The sequence below is a fragment of the Erpetoichthys calabaricus genome, chromosome 4 (genome assembly GCF_900747795.2).
Source record: "Erpetoichthys calabaricus chromosome 4, fErpCal1.3, whole genome shotgun sequence".
Classification (NCBI taxonomy): domain Eukaryota; kingdom Metazoa; phylum Chordata; class Cladistia; order Polypteriformes; family Polypteridae; genus Erpetoichthys; species Erpetoichthys calabaricus.
In genome coordinates this window covers 198,231,278-198,253,949 of record NC_041397.2, presented here as the reverse complement: position 1 = coordinate 198,253,949, position 22,672 = coordinate 198,231,278, and the positions used below count along the sequence as shown (strand labels likewise).

At 35.0% G+C, this 22,672-nt stretch overlaps 1 protein-coding gene across 3 annotated transcripts in view; it reads right to left on the bottom strand.

Moving 5' to 3' along the window:
- The window catches only part of LOC114650489 (SAM domain-containing protein SAMSN-1-like), an 85,611-nt gene that overhangs the window by 22,183 nt on the left and 40,756 nt on the right, over positions 1 to 22,672 (bottom strand). For all 3 annotated transcript variants that reach the window (XM_051927080.1, XM_051927079.1, XM_051927081.1), the window contains 2 exons: positions 21,192 to 21,347; positions 5,790 to 5,925 (listed from right to left, as the gene is read on the bottom strand). In XM_051927080.1, coding sequence (XP_051783040.1) covers positions 5,790 to 5,925; positions 21,192 to 21,347 — 292 coding nt within the window. The remainder of the gene's footprint in view (positions 1 to 5,789; positions 5,926 to 21,191; positions 21,348 to 22,672) is intronic.

The window sequence follows — 22,672 nt, the reverse complement described above, 5'->3', positions numbered from 1 at the left end:
ATGCTGCAAGGGGGAGCTGTGGGAACTGCAGGAGCTGCAGAGCCCTACTTTGTGCCTCAGCCAAACCTGGGAGCAATTCCAGACCTCCTTAATGAACCACATGGAGTGCTCCTGAGTGTGGCTTAAAAAGGGGCCAGAGTTGGAGGATAATGCTGATGAGGCTCACCTGTGAAGGACAAAAGGCTCTGAAGGAAATGGATGGAATTTCACTGTATTAGTGACTTGCTGGTACCAGTCCTTGGAGACTGCTTTGGATCTGGGTGGCTTTCTATGAATAAAGGCTCTTGTTGGACTAGCTGGTGTACTTGCCTATTTGTGTCGGACTGGGGCGACAGTTGTGCCCTGGGTCATCACAATGTGTTCTTCTGAAAATTGTTTTTTGATTGCAAATCCCTTCTTTTTTGTGTGCAAACACTCTAACATACCCTAAAACACTCCAGTCTTGTACATTGGCTTTTATGAATTGTGACAGGATGAACTATACACATTCATCAACAATTAAGTAGCACTTAAGCAACTTATTTTAGTTGAACAAGTGTATCTTGCACATATCATAGGATGAAAAACAAAGACCACATACACAAAGCAATTAAACACTTTGTGCAATTAAAAGCAATTAATTCAGGTCTAAGTCTAGTCTAACTCTCTTCGTGTTTCTGTGTTCTTTAGTAATACATACAACACTCTACACTGCCAGCTGGAGGGTGTAGGATTCAAGGAGTGTGGAGTCTTACTGGGCCAACCCCAGCCCAGAAAACAATTCCCAGGCTGAAACTGAAGTATTTCAGAGCTGGGGCTTTAAAGTCCAGACAAGCTTGGAGTCTGGAGAGGAGTGAGAGGCAAAGGCTTGTCTGTCAGGAGGATGAGAGGTTGGTGGTATTTGTTTGGTTGTTGGAGTGGAACACTGGAACAGCTGCCACATGAGTTAGCCAGAGACATTCATTTGTATTAATGGGCTTAGGTTTTATTGTTTTGTTTCTGCTGTATGTTCTGTTTCTGTTTCCCTTACACATAGCTATCTATACTTATCAGTGCTGGCAAATAAATTACCTTATTTCATTACACTTCAGCCTCTCCAATGTTATTCTGGGTTCAGTTTGCTCTGTACCTGCTCCCCAAAAGTCAGCTTTTTGTTAATTTTTATTCAAAACTGTAATAATTCTGGATCTTATTACTTGTGAGACTAATGAACTGAATATTACTTTATAATAGTGAATTAATAATTTACTGTTTGATTACTTATGATTGGATTAAGACAGCCAATATAGTTTTAAAATAGCAACAATTTTGTTAAGGCCAGAACGAGTTGCACATTGTACCATACACCTAAAATAGTCTGCTTTATGAAGAACTGCACAATTATAACCAATAGTGCAAATGTTACAAATTGCTTGTGGTAAATTAAGAATAAATTGAGCCACTAATTAAATTTTTTCCTTGAGACAGATCATTGTCATTTTTTAGATTGGCAAAGTCTCTTTAGGAAAATACTCAAAAGAACTCTTGCCACGCTCAAAGCAGGGTTATTATCAAAACACTTTCACATTTTTAAAGGTTAGTTCTAGAACCCATTTGTCAGGAGCAAGCTTGTGGAATTTACAAAGTTAAATATGTATTAGCAAAGCAGGTTTTGGAAGGAATCTGCAATCTTTATGAAAGGACTTACTAAGATCAGAAATAATAAAAACCAGTATTTAAACAAATCAGCACCCTAAACACTCCTGGTGTAGCTCTTGAGAAGCAGCAGACAAACTGACGGACAGAAAAGAATGAGAAGTCAGCTGACACTTATATGGCGGAATAGCTACACATATTTGAAAGCTGTGGCAGCTGCCCATTGGCTATGAGCTAACAAGCAATGCAGATAAGCCCAGAATGAAGAACTGCAATGCAGATACCAAGGACAGGGACTAGCAACTTCATAAACACAATACTTAGCAGCTGCCAAATTGTATAAGGTCCAGGAGACTGATGTGAATACAAAATTATTGCTGCCTGGTCACATGCTATCACATGAAAATAAATTGTCTATAGCTGAGTACTCATGGGTCCTCTGAGTACACCTGTTTTCCTTCTACATTTCACAAGATGTACAGTTTCGGTTAACTGGTAATTCCAAATTATGAGTTAATTGTGGATGTGTTTGTGAGTGGCACATAAAATTGATTTTTGCCCTTCCAGGAATCCTTCCTGCTTTACACCCAGTGCTCTTGGGATATGCACTATTACCTGCAACCCTTAACTGGTAGGGTTTGCTAATGTTATGTTATATTAATATGTAAATATTCTTAATTATTCAATATTTATTACAGGCAGCAACTGCAGATAATATAGCTGCATGTGTTTTGGTATATTTTTCCTTTCTTCTTAAAACTGCTCAGATTCATCATAATTGCATGGAGGTTGTTGATGACCCAATATTTTCTCACGTTTGTTATTTATTCTTAATTGTTTTATAAAGTACCCTTTATACTTCCCCATTTTAAAATACTGACATTTTTCTTTAAAAAACAATCCCTTGTGGCTTGGACACTGTGTTTTGGGTAATACTGTGATTGAAAGTCTAGTCTTTCGAAGTTTTAGGTCTCTTGGCAACTGAAGTAAGTTCTCCTGCTAACTTCCCTGTATTGTGTTCATTTTCCCTTCCACTTTCCTAACTCTTACTGGCTTCCACATGGAGAAGTATTCTCATTGCATAAAACTGGAAAAACCACGCACCCTTTGTTTTCAATGTTTCAAATGTTACCATCAGATTGTAGGTTTAGATTACCAAGATTTAAGAACAGTATATTTAAGAACCCTTTTATTTCTCAGCGCAATAAGCATTTTAAATTCTAGCAGGTTCCCTGATGAATTATTACATTATGCTGTTAGAATTTCAATATATAGATTTGAACCCTTTTGTCTTGTTTTTCTGATTTTAACCAGTAATCTGACCTTTTGTATGTCCTTAAATATAATGTTTGCCTATTGCTTTGCAATATTTCATCTCTTGGCCTGGTGTGTTTACATCTTTCCAGCAAGATCCTCCATTACAAAGAAGCAGGAAAAGGGGAGCAGCCTTAAAAAAAAGCACAAAAAGCCCTTACTTTTCTCACTTCTAGTTTAAGCTTAATTGAACAGCCATACCCACTAAGATGCTTAGCTTCATATTTAAAAGTCAGTCTTTCAAGCCTATCTAGGCCCAGTAACTATCAGGGATGTAGAAAAGTAGAAAACCATCTGATCAAACAATGACAATTAAAATTCCTATAATATTCAAAAATGTCCTAAAGAGTTCAAAAAAAGATGTCAATACACGAATTAGTATTAAAATGTACAGTGGAAATAGATTTGTTACCAAGGCAAACCTAATATTAAATAAATCCAATAACCCACAAAGCAGGAAACAGAGATTGATAACAGGGGTCAAATGCCAGGAAATACAAACATCAAAAGAAAAGCAAAGTGAAGCAATATGAAAAAAAGCATGAATCAAAATCAACAATGCTGAAGCTGCCAAGAGAACTATGATCCTTTTACACTGCTGATGCAGCTCTACAGCTGCATAATCAGGTGGCCCTGCCCCCTTTGGCTGTATGTACAGGATGCAAAGCAAGCTAATACATAAAATCTATCTACTATGTAATAAAAAACAAAGGTCTGTGTGTCAAGTTCCTCAGAGCAATCTAATTTGTCAGTATGGCTTTGGTGTGTTCAGCCAGTTTGAAAGAAGACGTGCGTGTGTCAGTTGGACCAGGAAGGTTAAGGGCATGGGAGGCACGCTGAGAAAGTCTGCTTTAGATACGGCAAGTATAAAACAGGACAGGAGGCAAGAAAGGCAGCTTTGCGTTCAAGGCAGGAAGTGCCAGTGAAAAGACATTTACACACACGCGAAAACAGAGGAAAGACTCTGAATGTACACACAGGGCAAGAGACAGCAAATATTTTTAAATTATTCTATTACCTGTGTGCACAATTACTGAGGCTACTGTAAATATAATACAACATTATACGATAATTTAATAAAAACAATATCAAACATTTAGAACACAGCAAAACCAAAAACAGAATTAATAAAAGAATATGAAGAATTACATTTAAATAACAACAAAAAATTAACAAGAATTAAAGTTTAGTTAGTCAACAACCCTGGCCATGTCATAACACTTACACAGGCAGACTGATGCTTGCATCTTGGTTTTTAATTATGTGGTTTCGTGACTGTGTACTCATTAAAACATTATATTGCTGTTAATTGTAACATTATTTATTATTTATGATTTTTATCACAATACCATGTTTACCAATGTCACTATTTTGTGAGCCATTCAACCTGAACATCATGTTGTTTACAGTCGTCATGTTTACCACTAATTGCTATTGATGATGTTGTACCTACTGTTGTAAAACTTGGTGTCACAGTTCTACATGCATCCTAGAAATTGGAAATTAAAAAATTCCATAAATCTCATGTTTTTTTTTAAATTTTTGCCTTTGATTTGATAGTTTAGAATTTTATGATCTTCATTTTTGGAATTCATTATTGGCTCAGTAATTTTCAGTATTGATCTCCTAGTTTTGACTTTGCATGCCAAGTGACTACTTTTTTTAAGGCATTCATATATTACTATATTAACTATATTTTTCAGGACAAATCCTTATTTTGCCATGTGGGCAGAATATGTGAAAAAGCTAAGGAATTTGAATATCAGAGGGGAAAGAAAATTGTCCAGAAAGAGGCTTTTGCAATTCTTAAAGGTTTAAACAAGACCAGGTTTCACATGATAGTAAGAGTGAGCCCCGTGATAGACGTGTTTCCACCAGGGTTCTTTTCCCGCCTTGATCCTGATACCATCAGGATAGCCTCTTTGGTCCAGAGTGACCTTAAACTCGACTAAGAGAATTTGATAAATAAACAAGATTAAAAGTTGAAAGTTGTTTTACACTTGTTCTTGTTGTACTTGTGGTATAAGCAGACTTTCCTTAGTTTAGGCTGAACATGAGAAATTTGTCTAGACTATAAAAACATTTCTGTAAACATTTACAGGTATTTTTTTAGGTTTCCCTTGTACTGCAGTTGCCTAATTTTGTTAATATATATATATATAATATAATAATAATATAATATATATATGTTTACTTTATGTAATAAGGTAACATATTATACTCTTAAGAATAAACAAGAAAATTTAAGAGCATGAAGAGCAAAAACGTAAACCAAAATGCACTGAATTAATTGTGTTTTATGGTATATCAGGCTTAAATCTAAAAGACTGAAAGGGTGGCACATTCATAATTTGTTCCCTCCACAAAAGCGACATATAGCAAGCATTCAGCATTGTTCTGTGCATAGACCTAACTAATGTGGTGAATCACTCCTCCTCTTCAATCACCATGGAGTGTAATGGTATAACATTATAATACACTTAGTCACAGTCTTCCTTCTCAATGTTATCCTTGCCATTGTTCCCATCCCACACATTTTTCTGATGTGCTGTATAAGCAACATGTCTGCAGCATTTTCATTTTAAATGGTTTCCAGAGTATATTCCTTACCCATGTTAGAATATTCAACTCTTTTTTGATACTGATTTTATTACATATGATGCTGTATACATCAGTGTAACAACACTGTCACAGGAACACCAGCTGCATAGCAAACTGATCCTGACAAGTGTTGATTTATTGAAATTAACAAAACATATAAAATTATTATACTGCTATGTGGTGTTCATATTTTTCTTCCCTGTGCCTTTTCAAAAATTTTAGATATTGTTTTATATGTTAATTTCTACTTTATTACTTACTAGAGGAACTCTGTCCACTGTTGAGACTGTAGAGACTTTCCATTGATTCGCTGGGATGCAGAAAGGCTTTCTCTATAGGTGGATGGCTTTCATGGTCACTGTCTTTATGAGTACAGTCCTTTTCTCCATCGTCCGTCTGGAAAGTAAGTATCAAGAAAGACACCATTAGTTAAGGTAATGAAATAAATTAAAGTGAAAATCAATCAGTTTTTACATTAATATTTTTTCCATAATCACTATTATAAAAAATAGAAGACATGTTAATTTTGCCTTGAATATACATAGCAAAACATACCAATACAATAAAAATCAGTTAAGTTCTGTTTAGTAATTTTCTACCTTCCTGTTTTTAAAAGGGATAGGTAATAAGGCTAAATTGGCTGTTAAAAATCAATTGGTCAGCAGCCTTCTAAAATTTGACAGTTTCAGGGAAAAATTATCATTCAGAATTGGCAGTAAATATGCATGTGCATGCATTCTGTTCTGTTGTTATACAACAGCATCAGTGTTTAAAACAAATTTGCCTTATAATAAAGATTAGAATGTAGAAGTTATTGTAGAGTGAATTTATCGTCTTGGGTGTGGCATAAAAAGACAGCATTTGTCACAATCTTGTGTTCATTTTCTTCTCTCATTACCATGGAAATTATGACTTTGTACCCATTGTCATGAGACGTCAAGCAAAATGACACGTTTTATTGGCTAACTAAAAAGATTACAATACTGTATGCCAAGCTTTCAAGGCAACTCAGGCCCCTTCTTCAGGCAAGATGTGAGTTGCCGTGAAAGCTTGCATACAGTATTGTAATCTTTTTAGTTAGCCAATAAAAGATGACATTTTGCTTGACTTCTCACTACATTCATAATGGTTAACACAGTACAACACCCTAGTACTACACCCACAGTCAGCAATACACTATGATTATTTTAAGCAAGTTATAGATTGGGCTGAATTTTACAAAACCAACAAATTGTAAACTTCACACAAGTACAATCAGAGTAGCTGAGTGACCTGCGTAAATCATATACAGGTTGAGTATCTCTAATCCAAAATGCCTGGGACCAGAAATATTTTCGATATTTTTGTATTTGCATATACATAACAAAACATCTTGGGGACACCCTTGAACAAGTAGGGAAATGCAGAGCCAAGCAAGGTAAAATACGACTCACGTGTATAATAATTCATATCACTGAGCCATTATTATAATGTACATTAACACTGCAAACATATATAACCTCAGAAGTGATGAATATGATATATAGACTCAATTTTAAATCCCTTTTAAGAAGGCCAATGCCGCATATGTAGTTTATATTAACTTTCTGCTGTCACTTCTCAGGGACCTGGCTGAAAGGTCAGTAATGTCTCAGCCATCCTTCACTTCATCATGCCCACTGTTCTGGAAGTCATTAACTGACTGATGAGTCGCTACAATCAGTTTTCATATGGAGTGGGTGCACATACGTGAATCATTTTTTTGCAATTTACAACAATGTCCAGTAATTGGAGCACTTTACTGCCCTCATTGTAAAAAGGGCATCTAGCATGGATGAAACATGTTCTTCAACTACATCATTCAGACCATCAGAAGATGTCATTACCAAAAAACGCCACTTAATGCCACTTAAAAGACCAAGTTTAATCACCAGTTTTCCATTGGGTTTCTTTTACTTGTTCATACTGAAAACTGTAAGCAATCCACATTGAAAGAAAACAAGTTAATATAATCATTTAATTGGGTTTATAGGTGTATTCTCTTTGCTAGGTGAAACTATTTGCTTGTTGGCACTAGGTTTTATTTCTAAAAGATCTTGATTCCAAAGAAGTGATGATCTCTGCTAAGCACATATATTTGTGAAAATCAGATTTACCAAAACAGTTACTCTATCAAAAACATTCAGATAATTAAAAGGCAGATAAGGATAAGGTAACACAGGTTGAATGTATGCAAATCACAACTCCAGGTGTTGGACATCTGGTCACAGCATTCATAAACATATGTAATGTTATTGCTGATGTACCTCCGAGGCACCTTGATTACTATGAAGTCTCCTCATAATTAATCTGTATTCGTCCCTAGCACAAAAATGAAGAAAGAACGCTATTACAGTGACTAAACTAGGAGTCCTCTAGTGGTAGAGTTGCAGCAGAACCTTGACCTAGTTATGTTTTTCCTCACACACTTACACTTCATATTTGCAACTTTACCCCAGATCACTTATAACTCTGTGTATTGATTTTGTGGGGGCAAGGTGATCACCAGAATTGGTCCTGTCTGTTGCGACAAACACCTAAGTGGTCTATAAAAGACAGCAGTTGCCACAGCCTTGTAGCTGTGTTCTTTGACCTCTCTTTTGTCCTCATATCTGTTTCTTTGCTTAACAACTGTACATTATCTACAGTACCTTATATTTGTTTTTGTGTCTCTTTAGAGATTATATTTTTATTTTGGACTTCAGGTTTTTGAATTTTTGGATTTTACACCTTTATTTTATTCTTTTGGTCTTAGTTAAACTTTCACTGATTCTCTGATATTAATTTTTTTGGTTTTGGCCTCAGTAATTTTTCCATTGTTGAAGGATGACTTTTTAAGATTATTATTCTTAATTGTTTAGCAAATTCTATCATTATTTTCATTGTTTAGGGCTTTTATTTATCTTATTAATGGAATAAATTGTTGGTGTTTTCTATGTCTGATTTCATCAATTAATAACAAGTTAATTGACTATTTCAGAGTCACTTTTTGAGTTTAGGAGTGTTATTCATTGTTTTAATCTGCTTGTCTTGGTTAAAAAATAGCACAAAAGTCTAGCTTCATCCACCGACACTGCAAGATCACATATGAACACCTGTCTTTAATAAAGTAGCTCAAAAAGAGCAAAGCAAAACTTTGTTGAAAAAAAATAATGAAGGAATAACAAATTAAAAATCTAAAAGGAGTAGGACATAAAAGAATTAATGTCCTGAAATCAATGTGCAAAAAAATCAAAAAAAGAAAAAAAAAACCTGTGGATACATTTCTCATAGATGACAATGATTTATCAGAAAAGTTGTCTGTACTCTTTATATACCACTACCAACATACTGGTGCCTCCGAACTACCACAAGCAGGGCAATTAAATCTGTGACATCACAAAGACCTGAATATTCAAAATTATAGAAGATGACTATCTCTCTATAAAATAAGACAATTGAAAAAATAAAAAACAATCATGAAAAACATGCAAACAATTATGAAAACATGTCTAACTGCTATGCTGCTTGATTCTGAATACAGATGTCTGGCAATATTAATATATTAATGTTTTGTGGGAAAGAACACCAAGTCAGCTATTAAGAGAAACCACAAAGGAAGTAGTGGCATCTGCTCACCTCCAAATCAGCTCTTCTTTAAATCTACCATAGCTATAATCATGATTGCTGTTCAGGGATAGGCCATCAAGCTATTAAAGTATACATAAGAGTAAAGCCGGGTTTATACCTGACGCTCAGAACGCTTTATGCACAAGGCAATACATTGCAGACTGGGTCTGCTGAGATCAGAACCAAGAAGAAAAAATGCACAAGAGTGATCACCAAGGTGACAGAAGAATACTGTCATGATTTCTGCATTTGTTAACATTTTCATGGATATTTTATTATTTGCATCTCTTTCTGTTTACTATGTGCAAATAATTGCACATTTGTAATTTTATTTTGGAAGATGCAAAGAGTGTTATCCAGGTAAATTGGCTATTAGAGGAGACAATAAGTGGGGGCCCACTACTGTGATTTTTTTATACCAATCAAAATCTAAATAATATTTGTTTCCACTGACAGAAAAAATAAATAACCACAACTTACATATACCTACCTATCATACAGATAACAATACATCTTTTTACTTCTGCACTATTGAGAAACCAACTCTACCACTTAAGCTTTTCAACTGTAAGAAATGCTTCCAATATTTTACTGTATTGCCAAGACACTAGATAGACACCATTCTACCATCTCACACCAGGGTTATATATCTTTGGTTAAATATAATCTCCTGAAGACTAGTATAAATTCACTTCTTGCATCATAAGTAAAGTCAAAACCAGAGATGCCTCAGAGAAGAATTCATCTTGGAAGCCCCTATGTACTGTATAACTGCAGGAACATAACTTAATATACTGACTTCCGTATAACTGAGAGAACCCTGAGCTCTTATCAGTTCTTTACTAATCAGTTTTGTGTGTTTTCCAACTCCAGGTATAGTGAGAAGTCAAGCAAAATCACACCTTTTATTGGCTAACTAAAAAGATAACAATATGCAAGCTTTGGAAGCAACTCGGGCCCATTTTTCAGACAAGATGTAATACAGAAACTGAAGTTCTCTGTGTTTATATAGACACTAGAACAGATACAACATTGGAAAACCTTTATGTGAGACATCTTAAATGTAAAAAATTAATAGACCTCTTGTCTATGTGAGAAGAAAAATGTATGGTCAAGTATAAAAGGCATGCAACCATCCAGCGGTAGTAAGTGAGTGGTGGAACCAGTGAAGTGTTAATATGGCAAAGGAAATCATGTCTCTAAATGTCTTACAATACATCTTTAACTTGTACAAAAAAAGATCAAAATGTTTGGAAGACTTGAGGTTTATTTTACTGATGCTGAATAAAAATGAAACACAGAAAGTAATTCTGTCCAAATTACATGAACTGATTATTCATGCATTATGCCACAACTCTGCTTAAGTGAAAACTGAAATAAAGCTTTTATAAGTCTTTTTCTTTTAATTCAAATTCTGAATGCTTTTCAGAGGTTATTTGATTTTCTTTGGTTTATGAGTGCAGTGCAATCAAGTACCTTTGAGATGACTTTATTTGATATAATTAGACTGCTATATATATGAATACCCTCTATAGTAAATGTCTGTAGCCATCGATGTGTTGAAAGGTCAGGCTCCCAGACCTACCACTGATAAGTCTACCTATCTACACATTGTTCAGGATGTCAGCTCTGGTTAGCTTGGTGACAAATATCCAAACTATATTTGTGACAGACTTCAGAGCTCTTAGAATAACTTCCTGTCTTTTTATAGCATCAGCAGTTAAATCTTTGATATCTAAAATGCAATTTGATCTATGTGTGCTTCATTTCCTGGAAAAAAAAACACATACCAAAAAAAGCTATAGCTCAAATTCATTAAAAAACCAGAAATATGATTGTCAACCCATTTCATTTTAAAATACTTGTTAGGGATCTGAGCATGTTTACTTGACTTGCCATATAATGTGCATTGCTCAGTTACAGGCAACACACAAATGACAATCAATCCATATGTTTTTTCAGTCTCATGATGTATTTCCAGAAATCAACTCTACACCACACCGAATGACTGGAGATGCCAGGACATTTTTACTCACAGCTCTGTAGTTTGGAGATGACAATCAACCCAGAAGTGAGTCTGTCAAAAAATTGGTGGGGAAATAAGATTTACATGTATATGCAAGTTAGACTATGAAAGCACTATATCCTGGAATCAAACTGGCATTCAGAAATTGAGGCAGCAATTAATCAAATCAAAAGTTTGTTTATAAGTTTTTCATAAAAATGGAGAACACAAGTACTAATCAAACAATGCATTGTCTTACATAGTACATAAAAATAAAAATAGGAGTAATTTTTTTTAGAGAATACAATTGAATAAACTGAAACAAATCATTAACACATATTTTCACATTCTTTATTCAAGGTCAGTCACATAGAAACCTATCCTGGGCTATTTGTATAATAGGCAAGATGTTGCAAGGGAACTAAAACATACAGATGTCAGTTCTGGCAGGATTATGGAATAACCAATGGCATGACACTTGCACAGTGCATGAAATATTCTTTTAACAAATTACATCTTTATTTAAATTCTGCTGTAGATAGGGCTAATCTATGCTTTCTGGAGAGGGCAACATGGCAGAAAACTGGTTAACAATTCTTCAAAATTCTAAGTTTTAATTCCCATATTGGGCACTCTCTGGAGGGAATTTGCACATTTTGAAGTGGTCTTATGCTAGTTCTCCACATTCCATCCTACATCACAAACATTTTTATTAGATTAAGTAGTTTCTCGAAATTGGCTTGGCGTAAAAGAGGGCAGACATGTGCCTCAGTGCTTGTCCTGTGTTGGATTGTTACCCTGTCCAGGAGTGATTCCTGCCTTGCTAATATGTTGGATTCTCTTGAATGTCATGACCCTACATTTAACTGAGCGGGATAAGAAGACTGATAGAAAGAAGAGTACATTTAGCAAGTGCTTTTAAATGGACCTGAAAAAGGAGATGACTAGGAATTGAGTGAAGTACATGCTGTTACAGGGACTGTCCACTGTGAATACATGCAAAATCAAGAAATACAGTAGATATTTTACATGTAGTCTCTGAATTAAAACATGATCATTCAAGTGAGGAGCTAACAATGTCGTGAATCTGTATTTTTTTGGCCTGGAATTTATTTTTACAATTTGGGCATGTGGATTATTTAGTTTTCTTATTGTTATTTAAATAAGACAAATCAATTCCTAGTGATTTTCTTGGATTTATTTTTGGACTTAGTTTTTGATTAATGGTTACTGCCTGTTGATCTTTTGCTATTTTTCAGACAGCGATTTTCATCTGCTCCTTACAATGTTTCCATCTTGTGGCTGTTATTACTCACTTGTTTTCTAGCATTTTTGTGCTTTCTTAACAGAGAAACAGAAACGTAAAGCTTGAAAAGAACAGGCTGGCATGCTGACAGAATAAACCACTTTTTCAAGTGGTTCTGAATGTAGAGAAAAGCCAAGCAAAATGACACCTTTTATTGGCTAACTAGAAAGATTACAAGTGGTTCTGAATAAAGACAGAGAGATTTTACAAGCATTTAAATTTTCTACCTAGCGGGTAGAACATGAACAGATAGCAAACACTGTTTCAATAGCAGTTATCTTCAAAGTAAACTAAAAAGAATTAAAAAACAAAAATTATTTAAATGTTAAGCATTTTGATTTGATTTTTTGTTTTTCATTTTTTTAGTGCAGTCAAACTTATATTGAAAAGACAAAGGAGGAACTTGAAAATATTTCACATACAATAGGATGGTTTCTTTCCAGTCAGAAGTCTTCACAAGACTGCCAAAGAGCCTTTACATGACCGTCAAAGCACTTTGTGTACCTTCAAGGCAGTTTGCACTCAGGGTTCTTGTGTGAGCTACTAGAAAAAGTAATAAATATTTTCTACTAGACTGTTAGATTATAGTAAAATTGGAATTGTTGGGTTAATTTAGAAATCAACTAAAAATATTAAAAGTAATATTTCTTAAACACATTCATTATATATTTAATATAACCACAACTCTCCAGACATGCAGAAAGTACCTTAAACTTAATTTTTCATACTGATATAAAGGTCGGGCGGCATCAACCACAATGTGTCTTCCTGTTCGCATCTTATCACCTTGTTCATTTGAACTTCAGTTTTAGTCCCACTTCTGCACAGCATCAGCCTTTACCTAGTAATTGAAGTACTGTTAACACTATATTGGCTTACTCTAAAATATATTAAATAAATAAATTCTGCACTCTTATTTTATATCTGTGCCAGGTTCCATGTATTAAAGTCAGCAGAATTACTTTCTATTTTTTCATCTGTCCTTTCCTGAGCCAGTTTAATAGTATTTAATGTTAGAGGAGCTGGAGCCTATTCCAACAGAAGGTTTGGACAAAACACCATTGCAAGACACACACACACACACACAATCACGGCAGGCCAATGTAGTGAAGAACAAATCTTCAGAATGTGAAAAAAGCACAAACCACTGTCCTACTCTAGTACCAAATTACATTTAATTTTAAGTTAAATAATCATAGAAGAGTCAGGTTTGGATAAGTAAACTTGAGAACAATTCAGCTGTGCTGCTGAGTGCTAGCTTGAAAAAAAATGCAAAACAAAGTTTCAATACATTTTGGGAAGGGGATATACAACAGGTGAAAAAAAAAATTATAATTGTACGAGTACTCATTACAAACTCACAAAGTAGGTAGAGGAAAATAAAATACAGTTTGTGTAATCCTTCTAAGTCTAGCAACACTAAACTTACTGTGTATCTATACTATACACCATAATGTGTGGAACTTAATACTTAAGAAATATGAAAATTGATGCTTGGTTTTGGACAATACTATATTAGGAGTCAATTACTTGTGAAATCTGAAATATTAAACCTTCCTGAGTGTTAGATTTTACCAGATTCATGCTGAGCATAAACAACATATTTACTTTTTAAAACTTTCATGCCTCCAGTGAATGATTTGAGCCATAGATGACTAGGCACTTTGCCAATCAGTTTGATCTAGTTTGAGATAAGTGCAGTACTCAGCTCATTTTTAAATATTGTTAAATTTTTCACTACCTTGTTTAGTACTGTATTTTGACTGGAAGACTTCTTACTGGTTCTCTGACATTTTGGGAAATGTGTGCTACAGTATACAAAAGATTTTTAAGAATTATTTGAAAATGTGTATTTTTAAAAAAAAATTACCTGACTGATTACAGCAGTAACATTCCATTGTGGAAACAAATTACTTACCATTGAAAACTCTGCTGACATATTGCACATTAATTGATCTTTCCATCCATCCTCCTAACCTGCTTATCCAGGATAGGGTCACATGGCAGCTGTAGCTAGTCTCAGAAATCGTAGGGTGTAAGGCAAAAACAACTCCAGGACAGGGCCCCAGTTGAGAAATAACCATTTATACTAATAGTTCAGGACTTGTTAAGAGCAAACTAGTGCAGCATTCTTTTTTCTTATCAAAGGTTGTCCATGTGCTATAATTTTGTAGCAGATACACACAGAATTCTAAATGGATGGAAGAATTTTGTTTCATTTTGATTCATTACCTGTTTAAAAACCATGTAATGCCCCCATAATTTAGTACGTTTTTTAGAATACAAATTTGTAAGAATATCAAAATATAAGAACTCATGTCTTCATGGTTTTTGCTATTCTTGCACTAATATCTTCCTCCCACATCCCAAAGTAGTAGGTTAACTTTTGATTCAAAATTACAGCCATAGGTGTGCGCACAAATGAGTTCTGCAATGGACTGACCCTCTATGTTGTGGTTTGGTGTGGGTCTTGCCCCTGAATCTTGTTTGTGTGTGCTTTCGTTTTCCATTTCTTTTCTTTTTCTCAAAGTGTTTTAGCCTAATTTGGTATTTTTTATTGTGTTGTTAATTATCTTATTTTTGCTCTTTTCATGTAAAATGATGTCCTCTCTCAGGGTAATAATGTTGTTATATAATTAATTGTTTTTGGTGATGGTGAGGTGAGGCTCTTAATTAATTTACAAGCCCCAGTTGTTATAAGAGCTCTACAAGCACCTGTAGAGTTTTAATGTCCTCTTGGGATAAATAAAAAGTTATTGTATGTGTGTTATACCTGCATTGTTATCACTCTTTAATTTAATTTAATATTTTCTTTATCAGTATGCTGCTGCTGGAGTATGTGAATTTCCCCTTGGGAAAGTATCTATCTATCTATCTATCTATCTATCTATCTATCTATCTATCTATCTATCTATCTATCTATCTATCTATCTATCTATCTATCTATCTATCTATCTATCTATCTATCTATCTATCTATCTATCTATCTATCTATCTGTATTGGCAGTCCAGTCCAGTTTATGATCCAGCTTCACTCCCAGGTATTTATAGGTCTGCACCCTCTGCACACAGTCACCTCTGATGATCACGGAGTCCATGAGGGGCTTGGTCCTCCTAAAATTCAGCACCAGCTCCTTGGTGTTCAGTTGTAGGTGGTTTGAGTCGCACCATTTAACAAAGTCCTTGATTAGGTTCCTATACTCCTCCTTCCTGCCCACTCCTGATGCAGCCCATGATAGCAGTGTCGTCAGCGAACTTTTGCACGTGGCAGAACTCTGAGTTGTATTGGAAGTCCGATGTATATAGGCTGAACAAGACCAGAGAAAGTACAGTCCCCTGCGGCGCTCCTGTGTTGCTGACCACAATGTCAGACCTGCAGTTCCTGAGATGCACATACTGAGGTCTGTCTGTAAGATAGTCCACGATCCATGCTACCAAGTATGAATCTACTCCCATCTCTGCCAGCTTGTCCCTGAGGAGCAGAGGTTGGATGGTGTGGAAGGCGCTAGAGAAGTCCAGAAACATAACTCTTACTGCACCACTGCCTCTGTCCAAGTGGGAGAGGGATCGGTGTAGAATATATAGATGATACTTAATATGAGATGATTAATAAATTAATTAAATAATTAAATATTTTGATATTAAATAATTAATAAATTAATTAAATAGTAATATTTCTGCGGTGGGCTGGTGCCCTGCCTGGGGTTTGTTTCCTGCATTGTGCCCTGTGTTGGCTGGGATTGGCTCCAGCAGACCCCCGTGACCCTCTAGTTAGGATATAGCGGGTTGGATAATGGATGAATGGAAAGTTATATTTTGGATTTGTTTGAGCCAGGCTGTTAGCTGTTTCCCTGTTTTTAGGCATTGACCGTTTAGACCTTAAGTTTCAATCATAATACTCATCCAAAGTTGGTTCCTGCCTTATGTTCAGTCTTCCCAGGATAAACTACATCCCAAATGAACTGATCAAGTTCAAATCTTTGTGCTCCCCATATTTATATTTTATTTCCTGTTTTATACTAATATTACTTTGTGTCCGATGTTGTATATTTGATCTTTTTTTCTCCTTTTTCCCTTTTGTTCCATTTGAATTTCTATGAAGTGCTTTGAGCATTGGAAAGGTACCATACAAATAAAACATATTATTATTATTATTGCTATTATTATTATCAGCACAATTTCATAGACATACAGGAAGGTGCCAGCTGTCATATGCCATAACATTAGTGGTAAATTTGACTGGCATATTTCAATATGTTTCAAAGAAAAAAGCATAATAAGGGGTTCAACATTAATGATGCGCAGACATCTAATTAAAAAGAGACTTAAACGAACATATACTGTTCAGCATCTGTCACAAAAGTGCAATTAGAGAAAATATTTGGGCTCTAATGCAAAAAATTAAATTAGGTCTCCCTCAGAAAATAATAAAATGAAAATTAAATAATGTCCACCATCAATGAAACATTGTCAAGCATATACGCTGCATGAAAGGTTTAATATTCCTAATTAGGCTTGTGGGAATGATAACATCAATAATGTCTTCATTCTGATATAAAGTAGGTTAGGCCTTGTTAAACAACAACCATACATCCATTGTTAACCAAAGCCTTACTGTCTCCAGTGCAACTGCCCCACCTGCACTTCCAACAGTTACACCACTACTCCCAAGCCATCAAGTTAAGTAAAATACTGTCTCATTATGGTATAACCCTTAAAGAATAATTCAAAAGCATGCATCAATACATTTAACTGCATTTTGTACAAAGAATAACAGCAGAAGTAGACAAAGTTAACTTTTTCTTTAGGATTAAAATTAAAGTGAAGAGCATAGATATCCAGCAGGTAAGGTCATAAAAAATTGCAGATATGGCAAGAAATCATTGTGTATTTAGAAAGAGTCTCTGATTTAACTATATGAAACATTGATTTATTCAAGAATATCTGTTTGTTTTTTGAAATACTATCTTAAATATTGTAATGACACATATCATTTGCAAAAAATTGTAAATAGTTAAAGAGTAGCATTACATTACTCCAATACATAATATTCACTAACCCTTGTCAACATGTATAGATTGCAGTATGTGGTGTTTAACATTTTACAAATTACTGTGAAGGGGAATCCTGCTGGTAAAATGCTGTCAGGGCAAGGAAAACACCATGTGACAAATGACAGTCCTTCAAAAACCTTCCAAACGATACAGATAATCGTAATGCTCGAAAGATAGGAACACTACCAAATAACAAGCCAGTGCAAGAAGGCATGACTGATAATAGAAGGTAGATGCCACTAGGAGAAGAGCACCAATGCAGGGGGCAGAGAAGTAATCTGGAAAGATAAAACCTAAAAATTACCCATGATCCTCTTGTACCAAAGACACTTGTTGATCATTTTGATTTTGATGCGGTGCCTTCATAGTGCTTTGTTTCAAGAAGTTAAGTTAGCATTAAAAGTTAAGCTAAGTGCTATTTTTTCTTTAAAGTATTTAATGTTTAAGTGTTTTGCCTGCCACCTTATGTTTTGAAACGTGTTTGTGGATGTGTTCTTTTAATGCTATTAGGCCACAGGGTAAAATTGGGTGTGTGCCCCCTCAGGAAAATATACTTCAGTTTACTTTTGCTCTGCTTACCTTACCATATAGTTGTCTGCCAGGTTCCTTTTTTGTTGTAAAACATATACAGTGAAGATTTACACATAAACTAATCAATCATTTTTAATCTTTATCCTTTTTCTTGCTGTCTTATCCCTTGATAAGTTGATATTTGCCAAGCTTTTTAGATTTATTGCTCCTTTGGACTTAGATTTAATTATTTTGTTAATTAGAATGAGACTTGAATAATTTAGGCTGTTTTTCAGTCATACTCATACTTTTAAAATTGCTGATATCATCTGAGGTCCATGTGCCTTAGAACCAGAACATGGCACCTCTCATTTCAATCTATTGTCTGCTTCATCTAGTTGATCTTTCCTTACTCATAGTTCTTATCTGCTCAGGATGCATGGGGTGGAGTAATGTTATAAATAGATTATGTAAAAAACAGTGCCTTAAAATTGGCAACAATTTCACTGAAGCCAATCCCCATGATGCCCCACATTATTATTAATATTATATATTTGGAAGATGACTTTAACCAAAGACAATTTGGTTATGCTGACAGCTTGGAATGTCATGGTGGAAAAATACCTCAACAGCTTTAACCACAGTATCTAACTTAGTTTCCTTCAAGATTCTTTGAAATGTTTGTCATAATTAAGTATGTCATCATTTTCAGTTTTTAGTGTGCTGCGTTACACTCATGCACATACTATAATTGTAAATTCACTGAATCAACTTTAGTAAAACTGATTGTCACTGATGATTCTTGCAATCCTTATTGATTATTTTATGTTCTTTTTCATAAAGGTAACCATTTACAGTAAGCTGGCAAAAATCTTACATGACATACTGTATTATTATTTAATTATCAAATGTGTAAATGAACTCTAAAAGAACTTACGTTAGATTGAAAGAGCAATGGAAAATGCTAACCAAGTTAATAAAAAAAATGCATTAAAACTCCTATTACAATTTTGAAAACTACATAACAAATGTAAATATATAATATGGCCAACACCCTTTAACACTTTTAAATGTACTTGCTACCTTAAATTCAGAAAGGAAGGTTGAGTGTAAGAATATCGACCTGCTGTACTTCAGTTACTCGGCAAGTAAAAAGTGAAGCAAAGCATGAAAAAGAGAGAGAAAGACTGAAAGAGAAAGAAAGGCAAGCCTAGGAGGAAGCTAGAGAGTGTACAACTTTGAGGGGTGGTAGGGTTGACTGATCTCTTTGCAGAAGAGAGAGTAAGGTCATGGAGGAAATGCCTGAATTGGCAACAACTTTTGGCCACTAGAGACCATACAGAAGGAAAATACAACTCTCATATAAGACTCGCTGTGTGAGAAGGGCCAAAAACATTCTCAAGGACAAAACTCATACTGGAAATTCTTTGTTTGAGCTCCTCCCATCAGGAAGACACTTTAGGTCAATCTGTGTACACACAAACAGACTAAAAAATAGCTTTTTCCCATCTGCCATAAACTTTCTGAACTCTGAATCTCCTCAGTCTGAGATCATTTTTAATTGAACATATGTAATAAGCTATATTGGTAAAGTGCAATATACTAATGTAATACAATATAGAATATGTAATGTACTATGCATTAACAGGTGCAATAACAATTTATGCTGCTGTATTTTGAGCCATAATAATTTGCTCTGGTTACTTGATCACGTAACACTGTATATGACATATTTGGAATTATTTGACTTTTCTTTAAATGCACCTTGGGGCTGTCACAAAAAGTAATTTCGTTGTGTTACACAATGACAATAAAGTGCTTGAACTTGAAATATGGCACCATGCTCTCCTTTGTACAGTGGCGGTGCAGTAGGCAATGTGGGAGCTACTATAATGATCTGAATGTGATCAGAATTAAGGAAACAGAAGGCTGAAAACAAGAATTGAACTACAGAGGCTATATCAGAAAACAAAGTCTATTAACAGACAGGGAGCAGGTACCAAAAGACACAAGCCAAAAGCTGTGTGACACCATTTCCCGTAGGTGTGACCTGATTAAAGAATGTTTCAGATGACCAGTGATGGGAATGGTAATATTTAAACAATATGGACACTTTCTTGAAAGACAAGCAAATGGCAGCCCCAATGAACAACAAAAGTCCTAAGATGGCATAGAAACAAGGTCATTGTCATAATGATAGTGTGCAGAAACACCAGGAGCGTCTTAGTGGACATTTGTAATGAACAGATTTTATAGTTGAGAGAAAGAAATAGAGGATGGAAGACATAAACACATGAGAACTGTAAGGGGCAAGTCAACCAATCAGATAGACAGGGGATGAAAATCTACCTTGTCAGGCCCAAAGAAGCTGCTGTGTTTAGCTTTACTTGCTCTTATTTTTTTAATTTTTTACATACATCCTATAATTTTTTCTGTTTAATGCAGATGCCATTTTTGTTACATTTATGCTCTTTATATATTGTTCTGAGTTAGAAGGACTACCACAATGTATTGTTGGAAAAACAAAATAACATATTAAAGCTAATGTGAGAATCAGCAGATGACTGTTGGCAAACAGAAGATACCCCACCCTTATTTTAAGAAAATGTGTGAGTCACAATTATAAAATTGCCATCCAGAAGCACTGTCTTAGAAACTTGAGCTGGGGGACGTCTGCCCAAAAAATAAAATTGCCACAGACCACTCTTATCCTGTGCATGAAGCTTTTTGAAATCTACCCTATGAAAGACTAAGAGCTATATTTGCAGCAAAATTGACACAAAATATTAATTTACAAGGTTTGAATACATACAATCTCCTGTCTGTTCAACATTATACTTATATGAAATGTGGTGATTAGGCAATACAGTTATTCACCTGACGAATGATGATATTTACTGTGGCTATTGCAGATCAATTTTTTAATTTTATGATGCACTTTTTGTTTTCATATTTATATAAATATGTACCAACATATTGCATTACATTTCCTATGAATTCAGTAAACCTCAAACTATGACTAATGACCAAACCTTTTCTAGGTCAATAGTCCTTGTTTTATTTCAGCAAGTCTGATATAATACAATGCAAATGTACATTACCAAGGAAGAAGACCATATATTTCACTTTTATTACCACTTGGAAAACTGGTGAAACATACCATCTCTTCTGATAGTGCTTTGGAGTACTTCTTTCCCATCTTTTTCTTCATTGTCAAGGAAATATCTCTTATTTTTTGACTGATTCCACCAGTAGTACTGGATGTTTTGCTCAAATGCGAATCACTGCTTTCATCACCAGCCTCTCCTTCTGCAGCCTAAAAATTAATTAGAAGGCATTAATTCGCTAAAAATGACATTGAGTATCAAAGATGGGTGTATTTAGAAATTATTAAACATCATTTAACTTATTGTTAGTTGCCATAAAGAAGGTTTTTGATATTAATAAAATTAAACTACAGTATGCATAAAAAATGCTTTCAGTTTTTTCTAATTTGTATCAAAAACATTCAGCACTTAAGAGTGTAGAGGCGTATAGACCCCTATAGCCCAAAGCAGACCACCTCTGACTCAGAAATGATTATGTGCTCTGGCCGAATATAACCCAGTTATGGTTCTTAAAGCCTCTTCATGTCAAAGTCTATTTGTGCTTTGAGTTGGATGGAAAGATGGATCAAGGGAAGGAAAGGGAAGAGGCTCAAAAGAGACAGATGAGTGGGAAAGACTTGTGAGATTCTGTGTGCTTGCTCAAATTGTGCTGTTCTCTTCGTTACTTTGTGTTCTTACTGTACTGATTGTCTACTTGTAAGTGCTTTTCATGAGGCTTTTCTTCATCTATTGTAGAAATCATCTTTTAGAATATATCCAGTTTCTTTGTATTTTACTGGATGTGAAGAGAATCCAGGTGGTTACTCTTCATTCAGAGGGTAATCTAAAGAGTATATGACTGTTTTTCTCTGTCTTACAACAATTCCTGTTATTTTTTCTGAACGTTCTGAAACACTTCTCTTCCTGCAAATGACTGCAACATATCTGACTTGATCAAAGTAGAAAAGAAATAATTAAACAGGTTATGTTATGCGGGCCTGTTTATATAAATGGAAGACAGAGACCACAACTTTCATTTTGAGATACTGCCAGAAAGAAAGAAAGGCCAGAATGGTTTAAGACTATTGTGATGTTCAGGGAAGAAACTGAGCATAGATGAGAAGTCACTCTAACACCACAAAGGGAAAGCTCCACTACCAATGAATAACTCATTAGTGCTCCATTTCAATACTCTTTTTACAAAACAGATTGTTTTCAGTTTAGACACAAACTAGTCAGCAGAAAGGAACACAGGTGTGTGATGCATCCTAGCTGGAATGATAAAGTAATGGGCATATATTGCAAAATTACATCAAACCCCCAGCCTACTAGATGGCAGTAGCAGTACCCTGTTCTGATGTCCAAGCTCCTGGAAAAGCCACACGCAAAATGCAGTTGCTGCAGTACTCAGATGTTTTATGAGGATGGGGGTGACCCATAAGTCCTTCCTGGCAGAACAGAAATGAGAATGGAAATACTCCCGTGTACAGAGTTATAAAATCCTCCCTATTCTCAATCAGGGGAACTTGGAGTAGATAGAAGAGCAAAGGTAAAG